General features: G+C 56.5%; 1 protein-coding gene across 3 annotated transcripts; it reads right to left on the bottom strand.

The window, feature by feature from the left end:
• Window positions 1–242: 242 nt before the first annotated feature.
• Window positions 243–22,975, bottom strand: SH3GL1 (SH3 domain containing GRB2 like 1, endophilin A2). 3 transcript variants are annotated; one of them, XM_085040537.1, is made up of 10 exons: window positions 22,775–22,973; window positions 8,750–8,818; window positions 8,589–8,661; window positions 7,944–8,087; window positions 6,447–6,580; window positions 4,830–4,988; window positions 4,356–4,459; window positions 3,626–3,750; window positions 3,158–3,211; window positions 243–1,848 (listed from the first exon to the last, which is right to left on the bottom strand). In XM_085040537.1, exons 1-10 carry the CDS (start codon window positions 22,817–22,819, stop codon window positions 1,652–1,654), a joined length of 1,104 nt encoding a protein of 367 aa, XP_084896663.1. In that variant the 5' UTR covers window positions 22,820–22,973; the 3' UTR covers window positions 243–1,651. The 3 variants fall into 3 exon arrangements, with proteins under 3 accessions (XP_084896663.1, XP_084896664.1, XP_084896661.1); XM_085040538.1 differs by lacking the exon at window positions 3,158–3,211 and having other exon boundaries at window positions 22,775–22,974; XM_085040535.1 differs by having other exon boundaries at window positions 1,705–3,211; window positions 22,775–22,975.
• Window positions 22,976–23,245: the final 270 nt, after the last annotated feature.

Here is a 23,245-nt window from a genome sequence, read left to right as displayed (position 1 = left end):
ATCCTGCCGTGTCCCTCCCAGAGCTCAGCCCAGCGGGATGTGGGGGAAATCCCTCCCTGGGAGGGTGGGGAGGCCATGGAATAGAATTCCCAGAGAAGCTGTGCTGCCCCTGGATCCCTGGGAGTGTCCAAGGCCAGGCTGGAGAGGGCTTGGAGCACCCTGGGATGGTGAAAGGTGACCCTGCCTGTGATCTTCCAGCTCCCATCCATCCCAAACCATTCCCCAGTTCCACAGCACAGCCGTTAGAAAGAAGAAAACATTTAATACTTTCATTCAGAGATACAAGTCAAGAATTGTGGGTCATCGTTTTTTTCCCCTAAAAACCAGGAGAAACCATTACAAAAAAAAAAAAAAAACCCAACAAAAAAACAAACAAACAAAAAAAAAACCCCAACCAAACAAAAAAAAACTAGCGAGTTGTCCCAGCTGACAGAACATGTTTCAATCCACCTGAGCGGGAGCTGGAGGTGACCCTGGTGACATCGAAGGACTCGTGTCCCTCAGGCTCCCTGCCCTGCTGGGAGCGAGGGGAGGCTGCCCTGGCCCCCCCTGGGCCCCCCCGGGTCACTGCTCGGGGTTGGGGTCACACAGACGTGGACATGCACAGACCAAACCCTTAGGGAGGAGGGGATGGGGAGCAGCAGGGACAGGGATGCTGCAGCACAGCCCCACAGGGCTGGATGGGGCTCGAGGAGTGGGGCTGGAGCCCAGCTGAGCTCAGCAGGGGAAAATCTCACCTTTCCAGCAAGGAAAACCAAGGAGTGGAGGCAGAGCTGGGGACAAGAGGTGCTCTGCAACCCCAACCTGACCCCTGGCCAGAAAGGGACAGCTGAGGGACAAGGGGTGGCAGAAGGGACAGCGAGATGAACCATCCCTTTCCCCACCAGATCCAGGGGCAGAGGGTGGCTGTGGGCAGGAGGGGCGCAGGGAAGGCACTGGGGGCCAGGGGGGCTCCAGCTGTGAGCCTCGAGGGATCCCTGCAGGAGGGGAAGGTGAGGAGCCACAGCTCTGCCCAGCGCAGGGACAGCCCAGCTCCTCCCCTCCAGGTGGGACCAACCCGGGACAGTTTGGAGCAGGAAAAGCCTGAGGTCCAGGAAAAAAACGTGGGAAGGAGCAGCCTACCCACTCTGGGGTCGAGCTGTGTGGGGAGGGGGACAAGGGCAGGCAGGGGACATCCCTGGACATCCCTGCTGTCCCTCCAGGATGGCTCCGAGCCCCAGGCAGGGTTCTGCTCCTGCCCTGCAGGGCTGCCTTAGTGTTTGGGGGTGTTTAGTGTTACTGTGCCACAGCCTCCCTCCCCTGACGCCTTGGGGACGCTGGGGATCCATGGGGACAGGGCAGGGGTGACCCCTCGGGGTGACCACGAGTCCCAGGACACTCCCAGCTCTCCCACCTGGCTCATCTGGGCGCTGAACCCGAAGGAACAGCAGGGATGGGGAGGGACGGCCGGGGCTGGGGGCGCGAAGTACCGAAGTTCAAGCACCAGAAGGACAAAAACAAAAAAAAAAGAAAATAACCAAATTCACGGGGGGAAGGGGCCGTGGGACCCTTCTGGTTTGTTCCCTGGTGGCGCCTGGCCCCGAGGTGACACGGGGAGGGCTGGGCTGGAGCTGGAATGGAGCTGGGGACACTCGGGGCAGAGCGGCGCCGTTCACTGAGGTAGAGGGACCAGCACTTCCACGTAGTTGAGCGGGAAGAAGCCGGACTGGCCGTGGATCATGCCCTCGTACCAGTTCTCGTCGATCTGGTTCGTCAGCGTGATGATGTCACCCTCCTTGAAGCCCAGCTCGCCGTCGTTCTCGGGCTCGAAGTCGTAGAGGGCTTTGCAGCAGGGCTGGTCCAGGGGGGCTGTGGGGACAGTGGGGACACGTCAGTGGCACCCCCACGGCCCTGCCCTGGCACTGGGAATTCCTGCCACGGCTCTGGGTCCTGCCTGGGCTGGCAGGGTTGGCTCCACTGGCCCTTCACGTGTCCCTGCAGCTCCTCTGTTATCCCACTCCAGCACAGATCCTGCCTCCAACACCTTGTGAGCTGTTCCTGCCTGGATTGCTGAAATTCCAGCCTCAGTGTGACCACTGACAAGCCACGTTATCCCTCTGGAGATGGGAAAGCCTGACCCAGAGCTCAGTGGTGTGGTTGGACCCTGGAGGGGTCAGGACAGCAGCTGCCTCCCTGGGCATGGGGCTTCAAACCCACAAAACCTGGCAGAAACCCCAAGTCTCCTTCCCCCAGCTCAGCTCCAGGATTTAAGCATCACCTTTTGGCTGCAGAGGGATTCTCTGTGGGATTTCCTGCTGCTCACGCTGTGCACTGACATTTTGGGATTCAGCTTGGAGGATCCCAGTGGAAAGGGACTGAGCTGAGAGACCCCCAGGGCCTGCAGGACCCCCCTGTCCCTCCCCACTGCACTGGAGCTCTCCAGCCAGGACAAGGGAGCAGCACTAAGGGCAGCCTGCAGCACATCCAGCTGCTGGATATCCCTGAAGTGTCCAGGGCCAGGCTGGACAAGGCTTGGAGCAGCCTGGGACAGTGGAAGGTGTCCCTGTCCCTGGCAGGGGGCTGAACAAGAAGATCTTGAAGGTTTCTCCCAACCCAAACCATTCCATGATTCCACAATCCACAGCAAGGAAGAGCCCAGTATGGAAGAGCACTTGGAAATCACCACAAGCAGCAGCCCAACATTGCTGGTTTGAGAGAACTCCCCAGAGCACCAGGCTGGCCCCAGCAGCACATCCCTGCTCCCAGCCCCAGCCCCAGGACCCCAAGGCCCTGCAGCAGGAACCACAGACCCCACACACTCCCTGAGCTGAGGCTCTGCCTCCTCCCTCCAGCCTTCCACAGGGACACAGGGCAGGAGGGGGAGAGATCCAGGCTGGGTGTTTGTAGGAACAAGGAAATTCTCGAGGTCCCTCGTGGGAAAGCACCTGATCCCTGCAGATCAGGACATGCCTGGAGCTGCTGCAGCTCCTCTGGGCAAACCAGGCTCCAGCTTTGGGGTGGGAAATCCCACTGGAGCGAGGCTGGGTTAATTCAGGGCTCAGCTCAGGCTCAGCACGGAGGGATGAGCAGCTCCAGGGAGCAGCAGCAGCAGGGAGGAGCAGCCAGGAGGGATGGGGAGAGGAGATCACACAGGGAGCAGTGCAGAGGGGAAACTCACGGATACTCCTGACGGAGGCCCGGGACGGCTTGTCCGACCGGAAAGAGGCTGAAGCTGCTTCCAAACAAAAGAGAGACATGCTTAAACCAGGGGGAACGGGGACAGGGGCAGGCAGGGCCCAGAGGGGGCTGTTAGGAGAAACAGCAGGGCCCACATGCTGTTAGGAACCCGCTGGGGTCAGGGAGGGATGGAAGACAAGGAGGGAGGGAGGGAGAAAGGCTTCAGTTTTCCTGTCTGGCACTGAGTGAGAGGCCCAGGCTGGACACCCCTCTGGCACATCCCCAAAGCCAACACCACCACGGCTCCTGGGTCCCAGGAGAGAGCAGCCCCATCTGGAGGCATTCCTGACGTTTTCCAGCTCGTGCAGGAGCATCCAGCACACCAGGAACATCCTGTCCAGGCAGAGAGGCTGCCCTCCACCCTGGCAGGCTGCTCCAGACCACCAGCAAACAGCTGGGACAACGTTACCTGAGACTTTGGGGGTGGGGTTGCAGGAGAAGCCCCCGTTGGACTGGTCAGTGTCCCCGAAGTCGTATGTCTCCCTGGGCTTGGGTTTGTATTCCCTCTTGGGACGTGAGGAGGCCTCCCTCATCCTGGGACAGGGAAAGGGATGTGGATCAGCAGCAATAAGGAGATCAACACGGGGTTTATCCTCCCGGGTGGGGAGGAAGTGGTTTGGAGACAAGGATTTGTACAATTCCCTGTGCTGGAGCCTTTGGAAGGTGGGACTTCCCCAGGGTTTGGGATTTGCCTTTGGAGAGGGCCACACATCCCACGTTTTGCTGTGGAATGCTGAGGAGTTCAGGCCAGCAGAGGACACTTGTGCTGCAGTCTGAAAGCTCAGACTTGGCAGGATCCTCCCAGCTCCAAGCAGGCTCAGGATCCACTGTGCAGCTTCTCCCAGGAGGGAAGAGCAGCAGGCTTAGGAAGGAGAGGTGGGACAAGTCTTCCTCAGCCAGGATGGGGGTTGGATCAGACACCCAACTAAATTCAAATCCCACCTGGAACAGCCAAAGTAATTGGCTTTTTCAAAGCCAGGCTGGATGGGGCTTGGAGCAGCCTGGACAGTGGAAGTGAAGCTCCCTGACCTTCAAGGTCCTTTCCCACCCCATCCATTCCGACTCTCTGTGGTTCCAAGGGGCACTCAGGTGTTTCCAGACAGGAACCACAGGGAGCACCTGCGGCACCTGAGACTCACCTGCGCTTGAGCTTCTCGGCGAGCTCGTCCAGGATCTGCACAGCCTGCCGGTGGTAATCCAGCTGGGCATCCACCAGTGCTGACAGCTGGCTCACCTGCTCGATCTGCAGGAGCACAGGGCTGGGGTCAGGAGCAGGTTTGGGATTTCACACAGGCTGGGACTGCGCAGGATGGAGAATACTTCCTGCCATTCTGGGTTTGCCGGCTGGGAAATCCTTCCCAAATCCTTCCCAGCTATGTTACCTCCCAAACCCAGCCCCTCACCACCCCAGAAAAGCCTGTCTGGTGGCTCTGCTCTGGCCCAGAGCTGGATCAGGGGCTAAGGAAAGGCTGTCAAGTCACTCAGATCTGGGTTTTCCCAGAACAGAACCACACTTGGACAACAGGAGTGGAAATCAGTGTGTAATTAGTGCCTCCCTCGGGAGATCCCACCCCAGGGACACGGAGCCCCCAGCTCTGATCTCCCACACTCACATCTGTCTCCAGCAGGTTGTGCATGCTGGTCTCTGCCACCTCCTTGGACTCCTCAAACTTCTCCATGGCCTGCCGGAGCTCCTCGTCGGGGATCTTGCCCTGCCGCTTCTTCTTGTAGTCAAAATCCAGACGTCTGCCTTCCAGCTTCTTGAGATGGTGCTGGGAGGGGATGGAGAGAACAGGGAAGGGGAAAGCCAGAGGCTTGGGAAGGCAGCTCCAGTCACAGGCTGAGCTCATTTGAGACAAAATCCTGATCTGTGGCTCCTGCCTTTGCTGCAGGGTGTGAGGGGGAATGATTGCACACCCTTTGCACTGAGGAAAACACTGCCGAGTTCCCCACAGAGGCCTTTAGGGAAGGCGAAGAGCTGTGCTGCTACTTTGAGCTCCTCAGGAGCTGCAGGGATCTCCGGGAACGTCCATTCCCGGATTTCAGGGCAGGGATGTTTACAGCAGAATCGCGGTGCAGACAGGCGCTGAGGCACTCGGTGGTTATTTTACTCGGGACGCTGCTGAGGGCGAAAACTCCCTCAGGAGAAACCGCGGGGCTCCCGCAGCGGCCCTGGGAGCTCCGTGAGGGAATTAGGAGCTGCGGGAGGGAATTGGGAGCTCCCGGACGGAACTGGGAGCGCTCTCCCTCCCAGTATCGCCATTTCTGGGAGCACCGTGAGGGAAGCGGGAGGAAACCGCGGCTGCGAGCGGCTCCAGCCGCCGGGCGCCATGATTATGCAAATAGCGGAGCGGCGGGAGGGCGAATTGTGAGGGTGAGGGGCGGGGTTATGCAAATAGAGCAGAGGAGCTGGATTATGGGAACGAGAGGTGGGGTTATGCAAATAGAACAGCGCGCTGAACTATGGGAGAGAGGGGCGGGGTTATGCAAATAGCACAGAGAGCGCTGACTCATGGGAATGAGGGGCGGGGTTATGCAAATAGAGCAGCGCGCTGAATTATGGGAACGAGAGGCGGGGCTATGCAAATAGCACAGGAGCCGCGCGCTGAATTGTGGGAGCGAGTGGGCGGGATTATGCAAAACTCAGCGCGCCGGCCGCGCGGTGAATTGTGGGGATTGATGGGCGGGGTTATGCAAATAACAGCGCACAAACACGCGGTGAATTGTGGGGGCTGGTGGGCGGGGTTATGCAAATAACGGGGCGGAACGCGCGCGGTGATTCATGGGAGCAGGGCTGCGGAACGAGAGGATCCCATTGCAAATCTCAGACTCGTCTGCAGCGCACAGGAGCTGCTGATCTCCCTGTTTACCCACTGAGACACTGCAGGGCTCTTTGGGGACCTGAGGGGAGCTCGCTCAGAGCTCGGAGCCCAGATTTCTCCCAGCACAAAGAACCCAGCTCAGCACGCCCAGCAGGCTGTTGGGATTATTCCCACTCCCATCAAACGTGGCAAATGGAGAACCATTCCAACCTGCAGGCAGCCTTTTGGGCTGCTCGGGAGCAGCAGGAGCAGCGCTGAGCAGGGAGGAAATACCAGAGAGTCTGGAGGGAGAAAAGACACACGGAGCAGGGAGTTCCTGCCAGCCCTGAGTGCCACCATGGCAGAGCAGCTCTGTGCACCGACAGCCAAAGAGCAGGGAATGAGGAGAGCAAAGCACGGTGGGTTTACCTGGATCTCCTTCAGGTCTTTGTCACACAGGTTCTGCAGAGGGTCAATGAAGTTCTGTTTGACCTCAATGTCCAGAGAGTCCTTCACCTCTGCCAAGCGCTTCATGGACTCGCCGGCGTCGAGGAGAGCATCGCCTGGGGAGAGGAGCAGGGAGAGGGGAAAGGGATTAACAGAGCAGGAATTAAACAGCTGCAGGAAGCCAGCACCATGGGATGGGCTGGGCTGGAAGGACCTTAAAGCCCATCTGGTCCCAGGTTGCTCCAAGCCCTGTCCAACCTGCCTTGGACACTCCCAGAGCTCAGAGTGACTGGCTGGAAGCTGTTCAGCTCCATCCTTTCCTAAAGCTCCTCAGACTGGAACACCTAAGCCTGGCAGACTTGCATCAAAGCTGATTCAGTGCTGCATTTTTAGTGCAGAGGGAGCACAGATTAAATTATTCCTGTGCAGCTTTGGCAAAACAACCTTTGCAGCAGGGCATGAGCACAGGGAAACACAGCAGTGAAGGAGAGGGTCGAGGAAAACATCTCTGCACTGCCCAGCTGGAAAAATCAATACACCACAAGTGCCATTTCAATTGTAACAACTCTGAATAACCTGGAAGGGAGGGATGGAGTCCTCAGTGCTGCTTTCAGGAGGCTATTAAGGAAATCAAGTTTGCTGTGTGCTCCTAAGAGCTTCCTTCCCTTGCTCTCCTTGCTGCCTGTGAGCCAGGACTGCTGCAGAGCTCGGAGCTGGCCAGGGATGCTCTCCAAAATCCTCTGTCAGTCCCAAAAGCAGCCAGAGGTTTTTAATTTTCCCAAGGCAAGGCAGCTCCTCCCTGCCCTGGCAGAGCCAGCTGTGCTGCCCTGGGGCCTCACGTGCTGGCTGAGGTTCCAGGGGATTAGAACTGATGTCACCAAGAGGCTTCACCCCCTCCTCCCTGCCAGGCACACGTGGCTGCGAGGAACAGCCACCAACAGCCACGCCAGAAGCTTTCTTGGCTGCAGTTTCCCCGAGGAATCACAGCAAGGTTTGGCTTGGAAGGGATCCTCACGAGCTGTGGAAAACTCCCAGTCTTGCTCTGTCCTGCTCCTGCTTTGCTGCTTGGTTTAGAGAGGAGTTTTCCCTTTTACATGCAAATTTATCTCAGTGTTTAAGAATAGAAAGGTTTGGGATGGAAGGACGTTAAAACTCATGGAATTCCATCCCCTGCCATGGCAGGGACACCTGCACTGTCCCAGGCTGCTCCAGGGATCCAGGGGCAGCCCCAGCTTCTCTGGGCACCCTGAGCCAGAGCCTCACCCCCTCACAGCCAGGAATTTTCCCAATATCCCTAAACCCACCCTCTTCCACTTCAAATGTGCTCACCCTGGAAATCTCCAAACCCCTTTTCATCCCCCCACGTCGTTCAGTATCACCCAAACCCTCCCAGCATTCAGAGTTCTGAATTAAATTCAGAATTTAGCCACTTGGGAATCAGTCAGGATCCTCCCCCACTCCCAGGGGATGGACACTCACCGAAGTTGGAATCCTCTCCCAGCTCCTTGCCGTAGCGGATCATGCACTCCCCCAGCAGCCCCTCGGACTGCGGGTAGCCAGGGTTCTTCACCTGCCCCCGGATCTTGGACATGGTGTTCAGCATGGTCAGCTTGGCTCGGGAAGCTGCCAACAAACAGCCTCAGCTCAGAACCCCCTGTTGGAATCCCCTGCAGCCCTCGGTGGCTGCTAATGGGGTTTTTTATTTCTGCGCCCAAAGCCAAGAGGCTGCATTGTCTCCATCCCCCAGAAATATCCCTCATTTCTTTTCCAAGATACAGAGTGAAAATAGCTCCCCACAGCTCGGCCAGGGAAGGCCAAAGGAGTTTCCCCAGCCCTCCCAGGGTCCCTGGAGTGCTCTCTGGAGCAGCTGGCTGGAAGGATGCAGGGCTGACAGAGCCAGCCACCCCTTCCCAGCCCAGAAACACCACTTTTCCTGGATATTCCAAGAAAAACAGATCCCCCTGGGGCCTCTCTGGGTCTGAGGCAAAGGATGCATCTGTTCTTTCCCTGCTCGACAGCCTGGAGTCAGGCAGGAGCAGTGCCTGGATCCCCATTTGATCCAAACCTGGGCTAAAGGATCTCCCTGGGAAGCTGAGAAGGGGACAGGGGAGCTCCAGACCTCACCTGGGTTGGGCTGGAGGTACTCTATGGTTCTGGTCAGTACTTCTGTGACAGCCTTGCTGGTCAGGTCCACTTTCTGCAGGGGAGAGGAGAGCCCAGTGAGGATCAGCCAATCCCACAGGAGCCACGGGGTGATTTTGGGATTCCTCAGGCTCTCCACTCACCTTTTCCATCTCCTTGAAGTCATCGTCTAACTTGGTCCCTTCAGCCCCTCCAACCTTCTCGCTGACCAGCTGTGGGGAAAGGAAAGGGAGGAGATCAGACACTGATTTAATTCCTTCCATCTCATGGAGGAATTCCCTGGGAGAGAAAGGGAACAGGGATGGTTCCTGCAGGAACCTGCAGGGGAAAGGAGGCAGCAGGAACATCCCAAAGCCCCTCCAAAAGACACCACCAAACCCTCAGTCAGGATGTTCCTCACCCCCCTGGAGCTCCACAGCTCCTCAGTCCCAGCCCCCAGCTCCAACTCCAACGCCTGCTGCACAACACAAGCAGCACCAGCGTCTCTCAGCTCCACTCAGAGCCAAGGATTCAGTTTCACACTCGGCAAAACCCAAGTAAACAGGGAATGAACACAGTCAGCCCCCGGCAGGAACAGCCTGGGGAGAGCAGAGAATCACTCCGAGAGGAATTGCTGCAGGAGTTTGGGATTTGGGATAAAGGGCTGGAATTCTCTGCCAGAGATGATGTGTGACAAGCTGGGAGGTCAGGGCTGATTTGGGCTGTTGGTGGGGAGGGATCAGCAGCTTCCTGCTGGGATCTGATGGGAGAGAACTCCCTGATCCACACTGCTACCTGCCTGGGGAGGAGGAATGCCTCATTAACCCACCCCAAAGTGCTGCATTCCTTCCCTGCAGCCCAGACACAGCAGTGTTCCCTTCCAGCCCCAGCAGAGTTTGGGGATGCAGAACATGGGAATTGGCCAAAATTGGGATAATCATGGAATTGTTGAGGTTGGAAAAGATGTCCAAGATCATCAAATGCATGAACCCACCGTGCTCACCACTAACTCATCTCCCAGGTGCCACATCCACTGGTTTTTGGACACTTTCAGGGATGGTGCCAATGCCTGGCCACCCTTTCCATCAACAATTTTTCCCTGATTTCCTATCTAAACCCTCCCTGGTGCGCCTTGAGGCCATTTCCCCTTGTCCTGCTGTTCCCTGGGAGCAATCAGTGATTATTTGTCCCAAAAAAACACCAAATTCCCCCTCCAGACATCCCAAGTGCCTCCCAGGCTTCCACGCCTGCCAGGATCCCTCCTGTTTGCACTGAAAACTGCAGATCTGAAGGAACAATCAGGTTTGTTTACTCCGACATCAAATATTTGATTTTATCGAGGCTTTCTTCCTCTGGAACACTCCTGCTCCCCTGGGGATCCAAAATGGGGCTGGATGTGCTCTGAGGAACAGGGGGAGGGAAGGGCAGGGAAAAGGGATATAAAAGGGAATGGAAAAGGGATCCGAAAGGAAAGGAAAGGAAAGGAAAGGAAAGGAAAGGAAAGGTCTCCTGGTTTTCCCAGCTCTGGGTTTCACTCTCCTGCTTTAACCCTCTAAGGGACACAGGGCACAGAGTGACCAGGATGGCCAATCCCTGTCCCCATTCCCTGCAGATGGAGAACCCACCCGAGTTTTTTGGGATTTCCTGCTGCACACCTGGGCTGCCAGCACACCGTGGCCCCGAGCTGGGCAGGCAGAGTTTCCTCTCCAGCCTGGACTAAATCCCAGGCAGCAGATGCCAGGCCTGCCAGGACAAGCTCAGCAGGGCACAGCTCTGCCCCAGCTGCCACCCCAGCCCCTGCCAAAAATCCACACAGAGAACGGGATCCCTTCCTGCTCTGGTCCCTAACACACCTGGGAAAGGTGCACTAATCCCAAGCAGTTAAATTCCCATTTTTCTGCCCGGATTTGAGGCCTGGGAAGCTGCAAATAACCCTGACAGCCCTCTGCTCGGAGGGTCCTGCATGCCAGGCTGGCAGAATTCATCACCACAGCGATTCCACACCCTCTGGAGAGCCCAGGGAAGCGAAGGAGGCAAAACCCCCTCATTTCCAGACTAATTTAATCCTCCTTTTGACGTCCAAGAAATGCTGCTGGTGCCCTGCTGGGAGGGAATAATAAGATTGAGGTTCTCTCCCTGCTGGCTCTAATTAAACAGGGAGGGAAGGAGGAGGGACTCCATCCCCACATCCCCACGCTCCCAAATGCAGCAGGAAGGACACAAACCAAGGCAGATCCCCCAGACATGGCCAGCAGGAGCCATCAGCAGCTCTGGTTTAACCTGGAGCCTCACAATGCCATGGGGAGCTGGAATTCCAAAGGGCCTCACTGTGATTCCCATCCTGCCTTCCCCTGGGAAGCATTTTCCAGCGTCTCTCCCTTTGCTGGGAGGGAAGATCCATCCATACATTCCTTGTGGGAGAGAAGGAAGGATCCAGGGAAGGATTTATCCATACATTGCTTGGCTGTGGGGAGCTGGGAGGCAGCTGGTGGAATGCTGGCATTGCAGATTCCTGCAGCCCTTCCCCCAGGAAGCTGCCATGGGGCTTTTCTTGAGGCTGTGCTGACAATTTTTGTGCATTTCTATCGCTTGAGCAGCCAGGGGAAGGCTTGGGATCCATCCCTGTTCCCTGGGTTGGGATTGAACCTCTCCTGAAGATTTGGGAAGGGATGGAGTGAGGAGACTTGGAAATGGTTAAAAACCAAACCAAACCAAACCAACCCAAACCAACCCAAACCAACCCAAACCAAACCCAACCAAACATTCCCTGGCAGTGAAAGAGCAGAACAAGTCCAGCCTCTCTGCTTTCTGACCACGCCAGGGGCTCACCCTGGGAGCAGCAAGGAGCCAGAGCCTTGGGCCAAACGCTCCCAGAGCAAATATTGGCACAGGGCGCTGCAGCTGGGTCTGGGCTGATAAAATCTGCTCCCAGCTGGCTGAGCTGCTGGCATTGCACCTGGAATTCCAGCCAGGGCCTGGTGGGATGGGGATGAGGGAGGATGCAGCTCCAGCGTGGCCCAGACAGCTCTGAGGTGAGATGGGAGAGCAGGAGGAGCTCTGGATTCCTGGGGTGCAGGGAGATCCCCGGGAAATCAGCATCCAGCTGGATTCATGCATGGCAGAGCTCATCCAGAGGGACTGGACAGAGCTCCTCTCAGCCCAAAGCTGCTCCAGCCACTCTCCACAGCTTCATTTCAGAGCTCACAGGGGTTTCCTTCGGATTCCTTGGCAAGGGTGTGGGAATGGAAACCATCCTGACCTCCCCTGGTGCTCAAACCCACCGTGGGGGAAGATCTGGGGAATGAAGGAGCTGCTGCTGGAATGGTGTGTGTGAAATGGCAGGGAGAGGGGAAAGCAGGGATGCACAGGGGTTTTCCTGGCGGCTGGAGTGGGGAAGAAACGTGGGAATGCTGTGCAGCCAGTCCTGGAGTTTGGCTGGAATGTGAGTGGATGAATTTGGGAGATGGGGAGAGGTTTGGGGAGCAGAGCTGGGCATTCCCAGCTGGGGAATTCCTGCATCATCCAGGGGGTGTGACAGGCAGAGGTGGGATGGATGTGGAGAGAAAAAAAGGTGATTTTTGGGCTGCAAAATCCCTGCTAAACTCGGGAAGGTTCCACCAGTCAGACTTCCCCAGCTGAGGAGCTCCTGGAAAGCTGGAGAAGGGCAGATTGCAGCACATCCATCCTGAAGGTCCCATCTGCCCAGCTCGTGGATGTGGAAGCCTAAATTCATGTCATTTTCTGCTAATCACCACTTTCCCCATGGGATTTCACAGACCTCATCTTGATATTTTGCTCTCCAGCCTTTAAATATTTTAAAACGGAAAATTATCCCTAATTCCCTCAGCCTCAAACAAGCAAAACACACCAAGAGAAACCCAAAAATCAGGGATTTTTTTTTTTTAAACTCGCTTTCTTTTTTCCGTGGCAGTCAGCCCTATTTATAACACATCAAACATTTGCCATCCTTGCAATCAAAACAGTTCCCTACAGTCGACTGGAAACCTTATTCCTCCAGACTCTGGGGTATCAAAGCCTTCCTCTTCCTCCTGACAGCAAATTCCCTGAAAGAAATAAAAAGCCAAACCCACAGATGAGCAAACAGAGAAGCAGCTCTGCCCTGGCTCTCCCTTCAGGAGGAGAAGTCAGACCACAAATCCATGGGAAAAGGGGCTGGGAGTGGTTTGAACCCCAGCATGGACATGGAGGAGAAGGAGTTAAGGAAAACCAGGGTAAACTGGGGTTGCTGGTGCCCAATTCCTGCTGTTCCACCCTACAGATTTGTGGGGTGCTCTGTAAAACCTCAATAGAGCCACCAGCAGCTCTCCAGCTCCATTCTGGGTCATTCCCACCATCCTGCAGAGCCAAGGTGATCCTTCCCAGCTCTGTGTGAGTGTTTGGGGTTTGGAAAAGAGGAAAAGGCTTCAGTCACTCGGCTGCAGCCACTGGGGCTTGGCAGTGGCAGGGCTGGGAAGTCCCCAAAGCTCCTGGAAAAACACACCAGGCCAGTGCAGCAGCTGGAAAAGCCTGGGGGTTCTGCTGGAGTGCCCAGAGGGCTCTGCTGCCAAGGAGGATCCTGCAGAACCTGCTGGTCCTGGGAGGTGTGCTGGGCTGCTCTGGGATCCAGCTCTGATGGGATGAGGCCATCCCAAAATCCCAGCTCTGATGGGATGAGACAGTTCCAGGATCCCAGCTCTGATGGGATGAAACCATCCCAAAATTTCTGCTCTGATGGGATGAAACCATCCCAGGATCCCAGCTCTGATGGGATGAGGGCTACCCTGGGATTCCAGCTCTCATGGGATGAGGCTGTTCTGGAATCCAGCTCTGATGAGATGAAACCATCCCAAAATCTCAGTTCCAGTGGGATGAGACCATCCCAAAATCCCAGCTCCAGGGGGATGCTGGAAGTGCTGCTCCCCCCGAGGCAGCAGACAGCCCGGGCTGGGCGAGCTGGGCACACCCAGAGCTCAGCACACACTGATCTGAGCAACTCCTGACCTACTTTGGGGAGAAGAAAACAGATCCAAGTGTTTGTTGTGCAGAGCAGGGGAGGAACAATTACCTGCAGCCCTGCAAGAGGGAGGCTCATTCCCGAGTTCCCAATGGCTGCTCCTGGATCCCAAGTGTCCAAGGCCAGGCTGGACAGGGCTTAGAGCAGCCTGGGACAGTGGGAGGTGTCCCTGCCATGGCTGGGGTGGCTCTGGATGGGATTTAGGGTCCTTCCCACCCGAACCACTCTGCCATCCTGGGATTTCTCACATCACCTCCTGGCAAACCCGAGGAGGAGGAGCAGCAGCCAGAGCTCTGCAGCCCCTCCAAGCACACCCAGTGCTGCTCCCAACACCATCCCTATGGATCCAACCTGGCTGGGGACACCTGGACATCCACCAGCAGCTCCACTGTCTGATCTTCCCAACAAACAGCTCCCAGGAGCATCTCCCCTCTGCTATCCAACCCTCAGCCTCCTCCTGCTGCTCCTTCCCGGGGTTTTCCCATTCCCATCCTTCACCAGAGGCCAATCCTGGCCCAGCCTCACAGCCAAGCACCAGGAATGTGCTCCGGGATGGAATCAGGGAATCGCTGGGCTGGAAAAGACTCGTGCCAAGGCACTCGAGGTGCTCGGCTGCCTCCAGACACGTGTGCTGGCAGAACGTGTGGGGAACACCCTGAGCTTCCCACCCCCTCAGCAGCAGGGACAGGGACAGGGACAGGGACAGGGATCTCTCCCCTCCCCACAGAGCCACAGGAATTCCTTGCTCTGCGGCAGGAAGGTCAGAGCAGAACAATGCACAGCCGAGGAGGAAAAGCTTCCCGGTGACCTCGGGTCGTAATCTTATCCTATGGAAACCGCAGGGAAGAGCTGCACAGGCAGCTCTCCAGGAGCTCCACCTGCCAGCCTCCTCCTCCTCCTCCTCCTCCTCCCGAGCGATCGGGTGACTCATCTCCACCGGCAGATGGGCTGCAGGAACGAGGGCAGCGGGAGCTCAGAGCTCCAGCAGCAGCCAGCAGCTCCCGGTGGCAGCGCAGGGCCAGCCAAGGGCACACGGAGGATGCTCTGCAATGCAGCTGCTCCCTCCTGGCTCGGGGAATTCCTCCTCTCCTCTGGCTCCCTGCTCAGCTGGGGCATCTCTCCCAGCCGGTTTTCCAGCAGGACACAGATGGGGCTGAAGGACACAACTCTGATCCTGGAGAAGGTTCATTGCAAAGCAGGAAGTTTCTATAGGAATCTCGGAATGCTCTTGCTGGAGGGATGGTGGAACCTCCCAGCAGCCTTTTGCACCTTATTTTCTCCTGTTATTATTTCTCACATGCTCTGAAGCAAACCAGACACAATTTCTATTCAGCTGGGGAAGGAAAAAAATCATGGAATTGGGTCAAGTTCCAGGGAAAACACAAACATGCAAGGAAGCAGCAGCAGCTCCTCTCTCCCAGCAATGATTTCCCCTCTCACACTTCCAGTGCCTCCAGCAATCGAGAGGAAGTTCACAGAACCGAGGGGAAATGTGGAATACTGGCCTTGCATCCACACTTCCTGCCCAGCCTCCCCTTGTCCTGTCCCAGTGAATCACAGCCTGGCTTTTCCAGAGCTGCTGAGCCATCGTTCCTCGGCAGCTCCACCCGCCCTCAGGACCTGCGGGAGCAAAGGCAGCAAAGGCTCCTCGCCTTGGAGCTTTGGAGCTGCTCTGGGATTTGCCATCCTGCTTTTCTCCAGCTGCAAAGCTTCAGGAGGAGCAGCCCCAGCGGCCTTGTGCTGCAGTCAGGGTTTGGAGGGTCAATCCGCATGGTTTCCCAAAAAACAAGGGGGAAAGGGGGGAAAGGAGGGTGTGAGGCACCTGTAAATCCCTGGGGAAAACCGAGAAAAGCAGCACAGGGGATTTCTGCTCCCTGTGAAAACCGGGAGAGAGGAAAAACCACCTCCCTGACTGCTGGAATCACCCAAAGTAAGGCCACAGAGGGAGGCAGGAGGCTGACAAGGAGCTGGGGAGAGACAGGAAAACCTCTGGATTTGCAGGATGATGGGAACAAGCCAGGCTGGGACACGGAGAGCTGCTGGGATTTGGCTGTACAGCCATCAGGGAGATCAAAAAAGATCAAAAAAGGAAGGCAAACTCCTGCTGCTGGCTCGGGCTGGGCAGCAGAGCCCTGCAGAGCACATTTCACAGCTCTGGGCAGCCCAGCGTCCTCCCAGCGAACACAGACATCAAAGGGGGACAGAAAGGGCTGGGGACACTGTAAACACTCGTTTTCCTTGCTAGTTTGAATTCTAGGAAAAGCTCCGAGGCTATCAGAGCAGAGCACAGCATCCTAAGGGGAGGGAGAGCGGGAAGGAGCAATCCTGAGGCTGCCAGGAGCAACCTGGGATGGTGTTGGAATGGATCAAACCTCTCCATCAGCTCTGCACCACAGCCTGCCCCTAAAATCCAGGGATTTTAGCACCTTCCAGCCCATCCAAGATGCTCCTGAATCCATTTTTTCCCCTCACTGCACACTGAGACTCATTTTGGAATGGTTTGAATGGGATGAAATGGTTTAAATGGGATGAAATCCCTCCCAGCACTCTGCTGCGACCTTCCCACCCTGCAGACAGAGCCAGAGGTGTCCCAGAAATCCTGGGAGACGACATTTGGATGATTTTTTATCCCAGCCAGGCACAAACCCCAGGCCTTTTGCCCTTTCTAACTCCCCCAGTACAACCAGGAGGAGCTTTCCTGGGAGCAGAGCTCCTCCAACATCTGGCACTGTGGATCTGAGCTGCTCCTGCCCTGGGAACCACAGACACGTCAGCAGCAAACAGCATGTTTTCTAATCCAGGGAAGAAAATCAGGGGATAAAAAAAAAACCAGCACCTTCTCCTGCAGTGCATTTGCTTCATGTGTAGATAATTGTTCATCCTTTTCCTGCCTTTTTCAGCACCGAAGTGGCAAAATTAAGTCTAAATGCAGCTAATGCTGGGATGCCCCAACCAGATTTGGTGAGGAAAGTGGTTAATAAATTATCACTGAGGAATAGAGTCTGGCCCAAGCAGGGGGTGCAGCCGGGTTTTCAGGCTCTAGGATGAATTATGAAGCATTTTCTCAATTAGGAAAAGCCATTTAAAGCCTTAATCATGCAAATTTAACCTTCTGTCTCAAAGACAGAATTTCATTACGGAGATGTTTAACTCATCTTTTTTTTTTTCTTTGGAGCAGAAAAGCAATTTAATTAGTGACAGTACCATGAACTTTATTAATAGCCAGGCATTAGGAGATCCTAAAATTCCCAGTGGCTTTAAAAGGACTGGTTCTATTAATTAGCTATTGGTGACAAAGCTGGAAGGGAGGCTGCAAGGGTTTTCTGGGAAGCAGCAGACTCTCCTGACGGATTCTCCATCCTCTGGGAGAGGAGCAGGACCTTGGGCACCTCCCAGCAACATCCAGCCCCAAAATCAGGTGAGAATTCCCCAAAATCAGGTGAGAATTCCCCAAAATCAGGTGAGAATTCCCCAGCAGCTGCTTCATCTCTGAGTCTGGGCCAAGCACAGCCCTTTCCCCTTCCTGAAAGCCTTGGGGTTGCTGATTAAAGGGATGGGGGTGAGGAGAAGAGGAAAAGGAAAAGGAAACATTATGAAAAATGTTAATCATCACTTTTATCATCCAAGATGGGCCAAATCCTGCACTAAACCCTGTCATGGAGCAGCCTAGGAAAAGGGAAGCTCTGGGATGCTTTTCCAGCCCCACAATCCACATCCTTCCTCCCACCCCGGGCAGGAAGGTTGGGACACAAGCATGGCACTGCAAATGCCAGGAAAACACAGGATCAGCCTGCTGCCTGCTCCCTCTCCAGGCATCCCAGCCCAGGCTGCAGCAATCCGTGCAGTTGGGGATGGGAAGGAGCAGCACAGCGACCTCAAGGCTTACGAAACCCAGCGGGGTCAGCGTGCAGCGCTGAGTTTCCACGCGAGCGAGTTCAGCTGGAATTACACAGCCAGACCCGGCTGGATTAGGGATTTATTTTATTTCTGGGCTTTGCAGCTCTCCATGCTGCTCCAGGAGGGGCAGCAGGAGGGACAGGGCAGGATCAGCCCCTCACACCCCACTGGACAGTGATTCCACCCCAAAAGGCAGGATGGGTTTTGGCACTGGGGTTTCTGCAGTCTCAGGCAGGAGGAGCTCTGGAATTCCCACAGGGATGGGGCTGGAAAACCTGGCACAAGGCACTGCCATATGCAGGGATGGGGGAGAGGAGGAAGAAGGGGGGGAAAAAAAAATATGTGCTAAAGAAATGAATCAGCTTTTACAAGCCAGGCTGCCTGATCTCATCCCCATTTTGCTCTTTCCCAGGAGGAAAGCAGCGGCAGGGAAAAGGGGGAGGAAGGATTTCCTTCGCTGCATCCAGGAGTGAAATCAGCTGGATACATCCATGATTTCAGGCAGATGACGTGGGATCAGCGTCCCAATGCCACATGATCCCCCTGAGTCACAGACCTTTCCCTTATCCCAGATTCCCCCAGCTGCAAGCACAGGATAACACTTTCCCTGCTGACATCAGACACGGGAAGGGAAGCAAGCAGGGCAGGATATGGCGAGCTGGAGTTTCCCAGCTCTGTTTGCTGCCTCTGCCTTCCAGGAATCAGAGCTCCCATCACTAAAAACAACCCTAAATGGGGGGAAAAGCTGATTTATAGGAAATCATGGAGAGCAACAATCGTGGAAAAATGAAACCTGCTTGGTTCTGGGGCTGCTCAGATCCGACAATGATTAACCAGCTAACCCAGGGAGAGGTGTTTTGATGCCAAATCACCCAGGAAAAGGAAAGGGAATTCATAGGAAAAGATCCTGGCTGCAGGATTTCCTCTGGATGTGGCAGAGGCACCTCTGTGAGTGTCCAGGCAGCCTCAGCCAGGCCTGGAGGGATGCCCTGGCACCCAGCTCCTGTCAGCAAGAGGTTTGGGGACACACAGCCTCTGCTTTCCCCCTGCCATCCATGGAATCATGAATGGCTAAGGTCAGAAAAGAGCTTTGAGACCATCGAGTCCAACCCAGCAGCATGGTCACCCCTGTGTCCCCAAGTGCCACATCCACCCCCTTTTGAACACTCCAGCACTGCCCTGAGCAGCCTGTTCCAACACCTGGCAGCCCTTTCCATGGGAAAATCTGCACTAATATCTAATTCCAACCTCCCTGAGGCCACTTCCTCTGCTCCTGTCACTTGTCCCACGGGAGATCGACCCCTGCCCGGCTCCTGCCACCTTCCAGGGAGCTGTGGGGAGGAATGAGGTCTCCCCTGAGCCTCCTCTTCCCTGCACATCACCAGAACAGCCATCCCCAGGGACAGCACAGCTGCAGGGAGCCAGGATGTTCCCAAATGGATCCTGGCTGGAAGCAGAGCTGGCAGATGTCACCTCAAGCTCCAGCAATTCCAGCTTTCCCCCAGCTTTCCTGGGAGCAGATTAATGGAGAAAGATGAACTCAGGAGCTGCAGGGAATCCAGCCCAGGTTAATGGTAATACAGGAACATCAGCTGCTGTGGGACAGAGGTTGGCAGGAGGCTCCAGGCTGGCAGCAATCAGCAAAATCCCTTGACTTCCCAGTCCAAACTCCTGTGTGGAGATAAGGAGCTCAGAGCCTGATGCTGCCAAATGCATCCCATAGGAATTCTCTGCTCCCCTCCTTACTCAGAGGGTGCAGAACTTCCCAAAGATCTCTCATCCCTGGAAGTATCCAAGGCTGGATGGGGCTTGCAGCAGCCTGGGATAGTGGAAGGTGCTCCTGCCCATGGCAGGGGGTAGAATTCCATCAGCTTTAAGGTTATTTCCAACCCAAACCATTCCAAAGACACCTCCTGCCTCCAAGAGAAAGCCTGGAGAGGCTGGTGGGAGCAGGACTGAGTTAACATCAAGAAAACCTAAAAGAACAACCAAGGAATCGAGTTTTTAACAGGTTCCTCTGGGAAAGGGAAGAAAAACCCCACATTTGACAGCAGAGCAACAAAGGCACCGCAGGGAGAACCTCAGCTGAGGAGGGAAGAGGAAAATCTCAACCCACAGGGAAGTGAAGGAAATCCCAGTTCAGCACCGCCAAGCGCAGTAACCACAAAGGCCAAAATAAAAAAGGGGAAATGCCATCCCTGCCAGCTGCACTGTCACCTCAGTGCCACCCACGCTCTGGGTGACATTCCCGTGCCTCAGCCCTGAGCAGATGCCACGACAGCACCTGGGAAGGAAGCTTGTTGGGCACAGAAAGCATTCCCTGCTGGCCTGGGGAGCTCGGGAATGGCAGATCCTGCTGGGCTGTGGGAGGCTCTGGAGCACATCCCGGGCCAGGCAGGGAGCAAGGGGCTATTTATGGTCAAAAATACCTCTGGAAGCCTCGGGAGCTGTCATCAAACTGAGGGAAACGCGTGTGTGTGTCGAGGGCTGCTGAGTTTTAATTAGCCCTTGCCTTTTCCCCTTCTGGAAAATGCCCTGGGATGTGCAGGAGGAGCTGGCTGGGCTGTGGCTAGCGTGAGCTGCTGAGCCCAGGCAGGCCTGGCAGGGTTTGGGCTCAGCTCACCCAGGCTTTGGGAGCACGTTAATCCTGTTTGCAATGACAGCAGTGCCCAGGGCTGAATCCCAGACTGGCTGGGGCTGGAAGGGAACAGAAATCCCACCCAGTGCCACCCCTGCCATGGCAGGGACACCTCCCACTGTCCCAGGTGCTCCAGCCTGGCCTTGGGCACTGCCAGGGGTGGAAGAGATGAGCTCCAAGGTCTCCTCCGACCCAAAGCACCCACAGCAGCTGTGCTGGAGTCTTGTGGGGTGGGAAAAGGCACCTCATGCCAATCCCTGGATTCCCCCTGTGCTGCTCCTGCTGCCAGGTGAGGGTGACCAGGCAGGTGAGGGTGACCCAGGCAGGTGAGGGTGACCAGGCAGGTGAGGGTGACCCAGGCAGGATTCCCAGGATCGCTGCCCCACCCTGGGTGGTGACAGCCCTGTGAATGCTCCCCATCCCTAGGGACAAAGCCAGCATTCCCTCAGCATTCCCTGAGGATTCCCCCAGGAACAGCAGCCTGTCCTGCCCACTGCCTGGGCAGCTCTGCAGCATTTCAGGATTTCCATCAGTTTGCACAAAACCCAAACGGTGCAAACGAAGCTGTTTCTACACCACAAGAATTCCCCACTGGATGAAACCTCAGACCAGACAGGCAGGGATTTCCCACCCTGCTCCCAACTCCAAGCTGCTGCTGCTTCTCCCCCTTCCCCACAATGTTTTCTCCAGCTTTCTTTATTTTCTCAGAGAACATTTTGCCACGAACAGGCAGAACCTGTTCTGGACACACTCGGAGCTTCTCCCCATCCGCAGCATCTGCCAGCACGACTTGGATTATTTTTTTTTTCCAGGCTACTCCAGGCTCTGTGCTGCGTGTGGGCGCCAGGCTGCCTCACCCAGGGGAGACGTGGGCTTCAGGAATCACATGGATGAGGCACACAGACCAAGCCCTGCTCCCTCTGGATCCTCAGCAGGGATCCCAAACCCCCCGGGGTCCCTGCAGACCCCACTGCTGGCTCTGCTTTCCTTCAGTTCGGGACAGACGTGGAACAAAACGTAACGTTTTGGGAAAGATCTTCCACATGTTTGGTTTTGGCAGCGTTCTGATGGTTTGAAGGCAGCCAAAAAATAACTAATCCTCCCCTCCTTCAGCCAAGGGCTGAGTGGGACCAGAGGGGGGAAAGGGAAGGAAGGGGAGAAGGGAAGAAAATGGGAAAAGGGAGGGAAGAGAGGGGAAGACAAAAAAATAGCCAGACTGGAAGCAGTGACTCCCAGTTTCCATCAGAGCATCTCCAAATCATGGACACCTCTGTCCCCAGAGCACTGCAAGGGGGTGGCAGCACCTCTGGAAGAATTTGTAATTCCTCGAGAAAACAGCTCCATCAGGGGGTTTCAAATGATATTTTTGGGTTTAGGAAGACATTAGTCCTGAGTCACAGAGGGGTTTTTACCTCCTGACACCACCAGGCTGGCAAAATCCTCCCACACTGAGCTCCCAGCACGACCTTTCCCCATGGAAGTTGTAAAAAAAAACCAAAAAAAAATCCCCACGATGGGTTTAGCGGGAAAGGGGGTGGGGGATGACTTCAGGAATTTGTTATTTTGCTTTGCCGGGTAAATAAAACGGATTTGGGGGAAACGGAGCCAAGGAAGGAGGCGACACACGAAACACACCAGGGTGGGATGAGCTGAAAGGGTTGAAACTCGGCGATGGAAAACACGATCTGTGCCAAATTTATCCGAAATTTAAAACAGGGGCAGCAAAGCAGCAGCGATTTGTGATTCACGAATCCGTCCCGAAACGCATTAAAAAACATCCCAACTATGGACAGGAAGTGGTGGGAAGGATAATTCTGCTCGGGGGGATTGGGAACGGCCACCCCTCATTTTGGGGTGAGGGAAAAGGTGTTTATGAACCCAATTTGAGGGTAATTCCCCCATGGAAAGACGGAATGGTTGGGGTTGGAAGGGATTTTAGAGATTATCCCGTTCCAGTGTCCAGGTTGCTCCAAACCCGGTCAGAGCTGCCCTGGGCGCTGCAGGGATCAGAACTCAGAGACACAACAATCCCTGCTCGCTCCATCCGCCTGAAATCCCCCAGCCTGACCAGCTTTTTCCGACATCCCCTCTGCCAGCCGGGCTGCCTCCTGACCCCGAGTTATCCCGCAGGAAACGGCAGCTTCCCGCGGCTGGGTTACCGGTGTTCCCGGTGTTCCCGGTGGCTCCCGGTGCCGAGCCGGGATTGTTCTCCCGCAAACTCCTCCGCAGTTCCAAGGGCAGCGCGGCGGGATGGATCGGTCCGGCTGTGCTGTCCGGTTTTGGGAAGCTCCCCAGGTGTGACCCCCCGGTGTCACCCGGCCCGGTGCCTCCGGTCCCCGCGGAGTTTCCCCGAGCGTGTCCGTTCCACGGTCCGACCGGAGAACCGGACAGCCATCCCGAGGGTGCCAGCGCCGCTCCCAGCCCGCACCGAGCCCCGGCACCGCCGGGAGCACCCGGAGAACCGGAGACAGGAGCCCGGGACAGCGGGAGGAGCCGGGCTGGGCACCGGGGTGCCGGCACGGGATAACGGCGGAGAGCGGGGCGGCAGCGGCCGGGACGAGCTCTCCGAACCGCTAAGGGAACAGCGGCCTCCCCGAGCCCAACGGCGGCGGGAACGGGCGCGGGCTGCCGGTGTCTCACCTGGCTGGCTTTGTAGAACTGCTTCTTCAGCCCCGCCACCGACATGGTGCCGGTGCCGGTGCCTGGCCCGGTGGCGGCGGGGGCCCGGTGCGCGGGCGGCGGGAGCTGCTGCGGGCGGCGGGAGCCTCGGCAGCCTCAGGACGCTCCGCCCGTCCCAGCCCGGCCCGTCCCCGCCGCCGCTTCCGCCGCCGCCCGGCCCCGCCCCCGGCCCCGCCACCGAGCCGCTCGGCCGGAGCGCCGCGCCACGCCAGCGCGACCCCTGCCGGCTGGGCGGAACGGCGGGGGAGAGCCGCTCTGTCGCGACAGGCGGGACGGGAGGTCATGTCGGGGGTTAACTGTGCCGCAGCTACGTCTGTCTCCTAAGGGACCTAGCATGGCCCCAAGGGAGCGGGCCGCGTGTGCGACACGGGGACAACCAAGCCGGGACACCCCGCTATAGCCCTGGGGGGGAATGGGGCGACCGCCACTCCG

This window comes from Lichenostomus cassidix, chromosome 28 (assembly GCF_008360975.1).
Source record: "Lichenostomus cassidix isolate B80296 chromosome 28, HeHo_3.0, whole genome shotgun sequence".
Classification (NCBI taxonomy): Eukaryota; Metazoa; Chordata; class Aves; order Passeriformes; family Meliphagidae; genus Lichenostomus; species Lichenostomus cassidix.
This window is presented reverse-complemented; position numbering and strand designations above follow the sequence as displayed.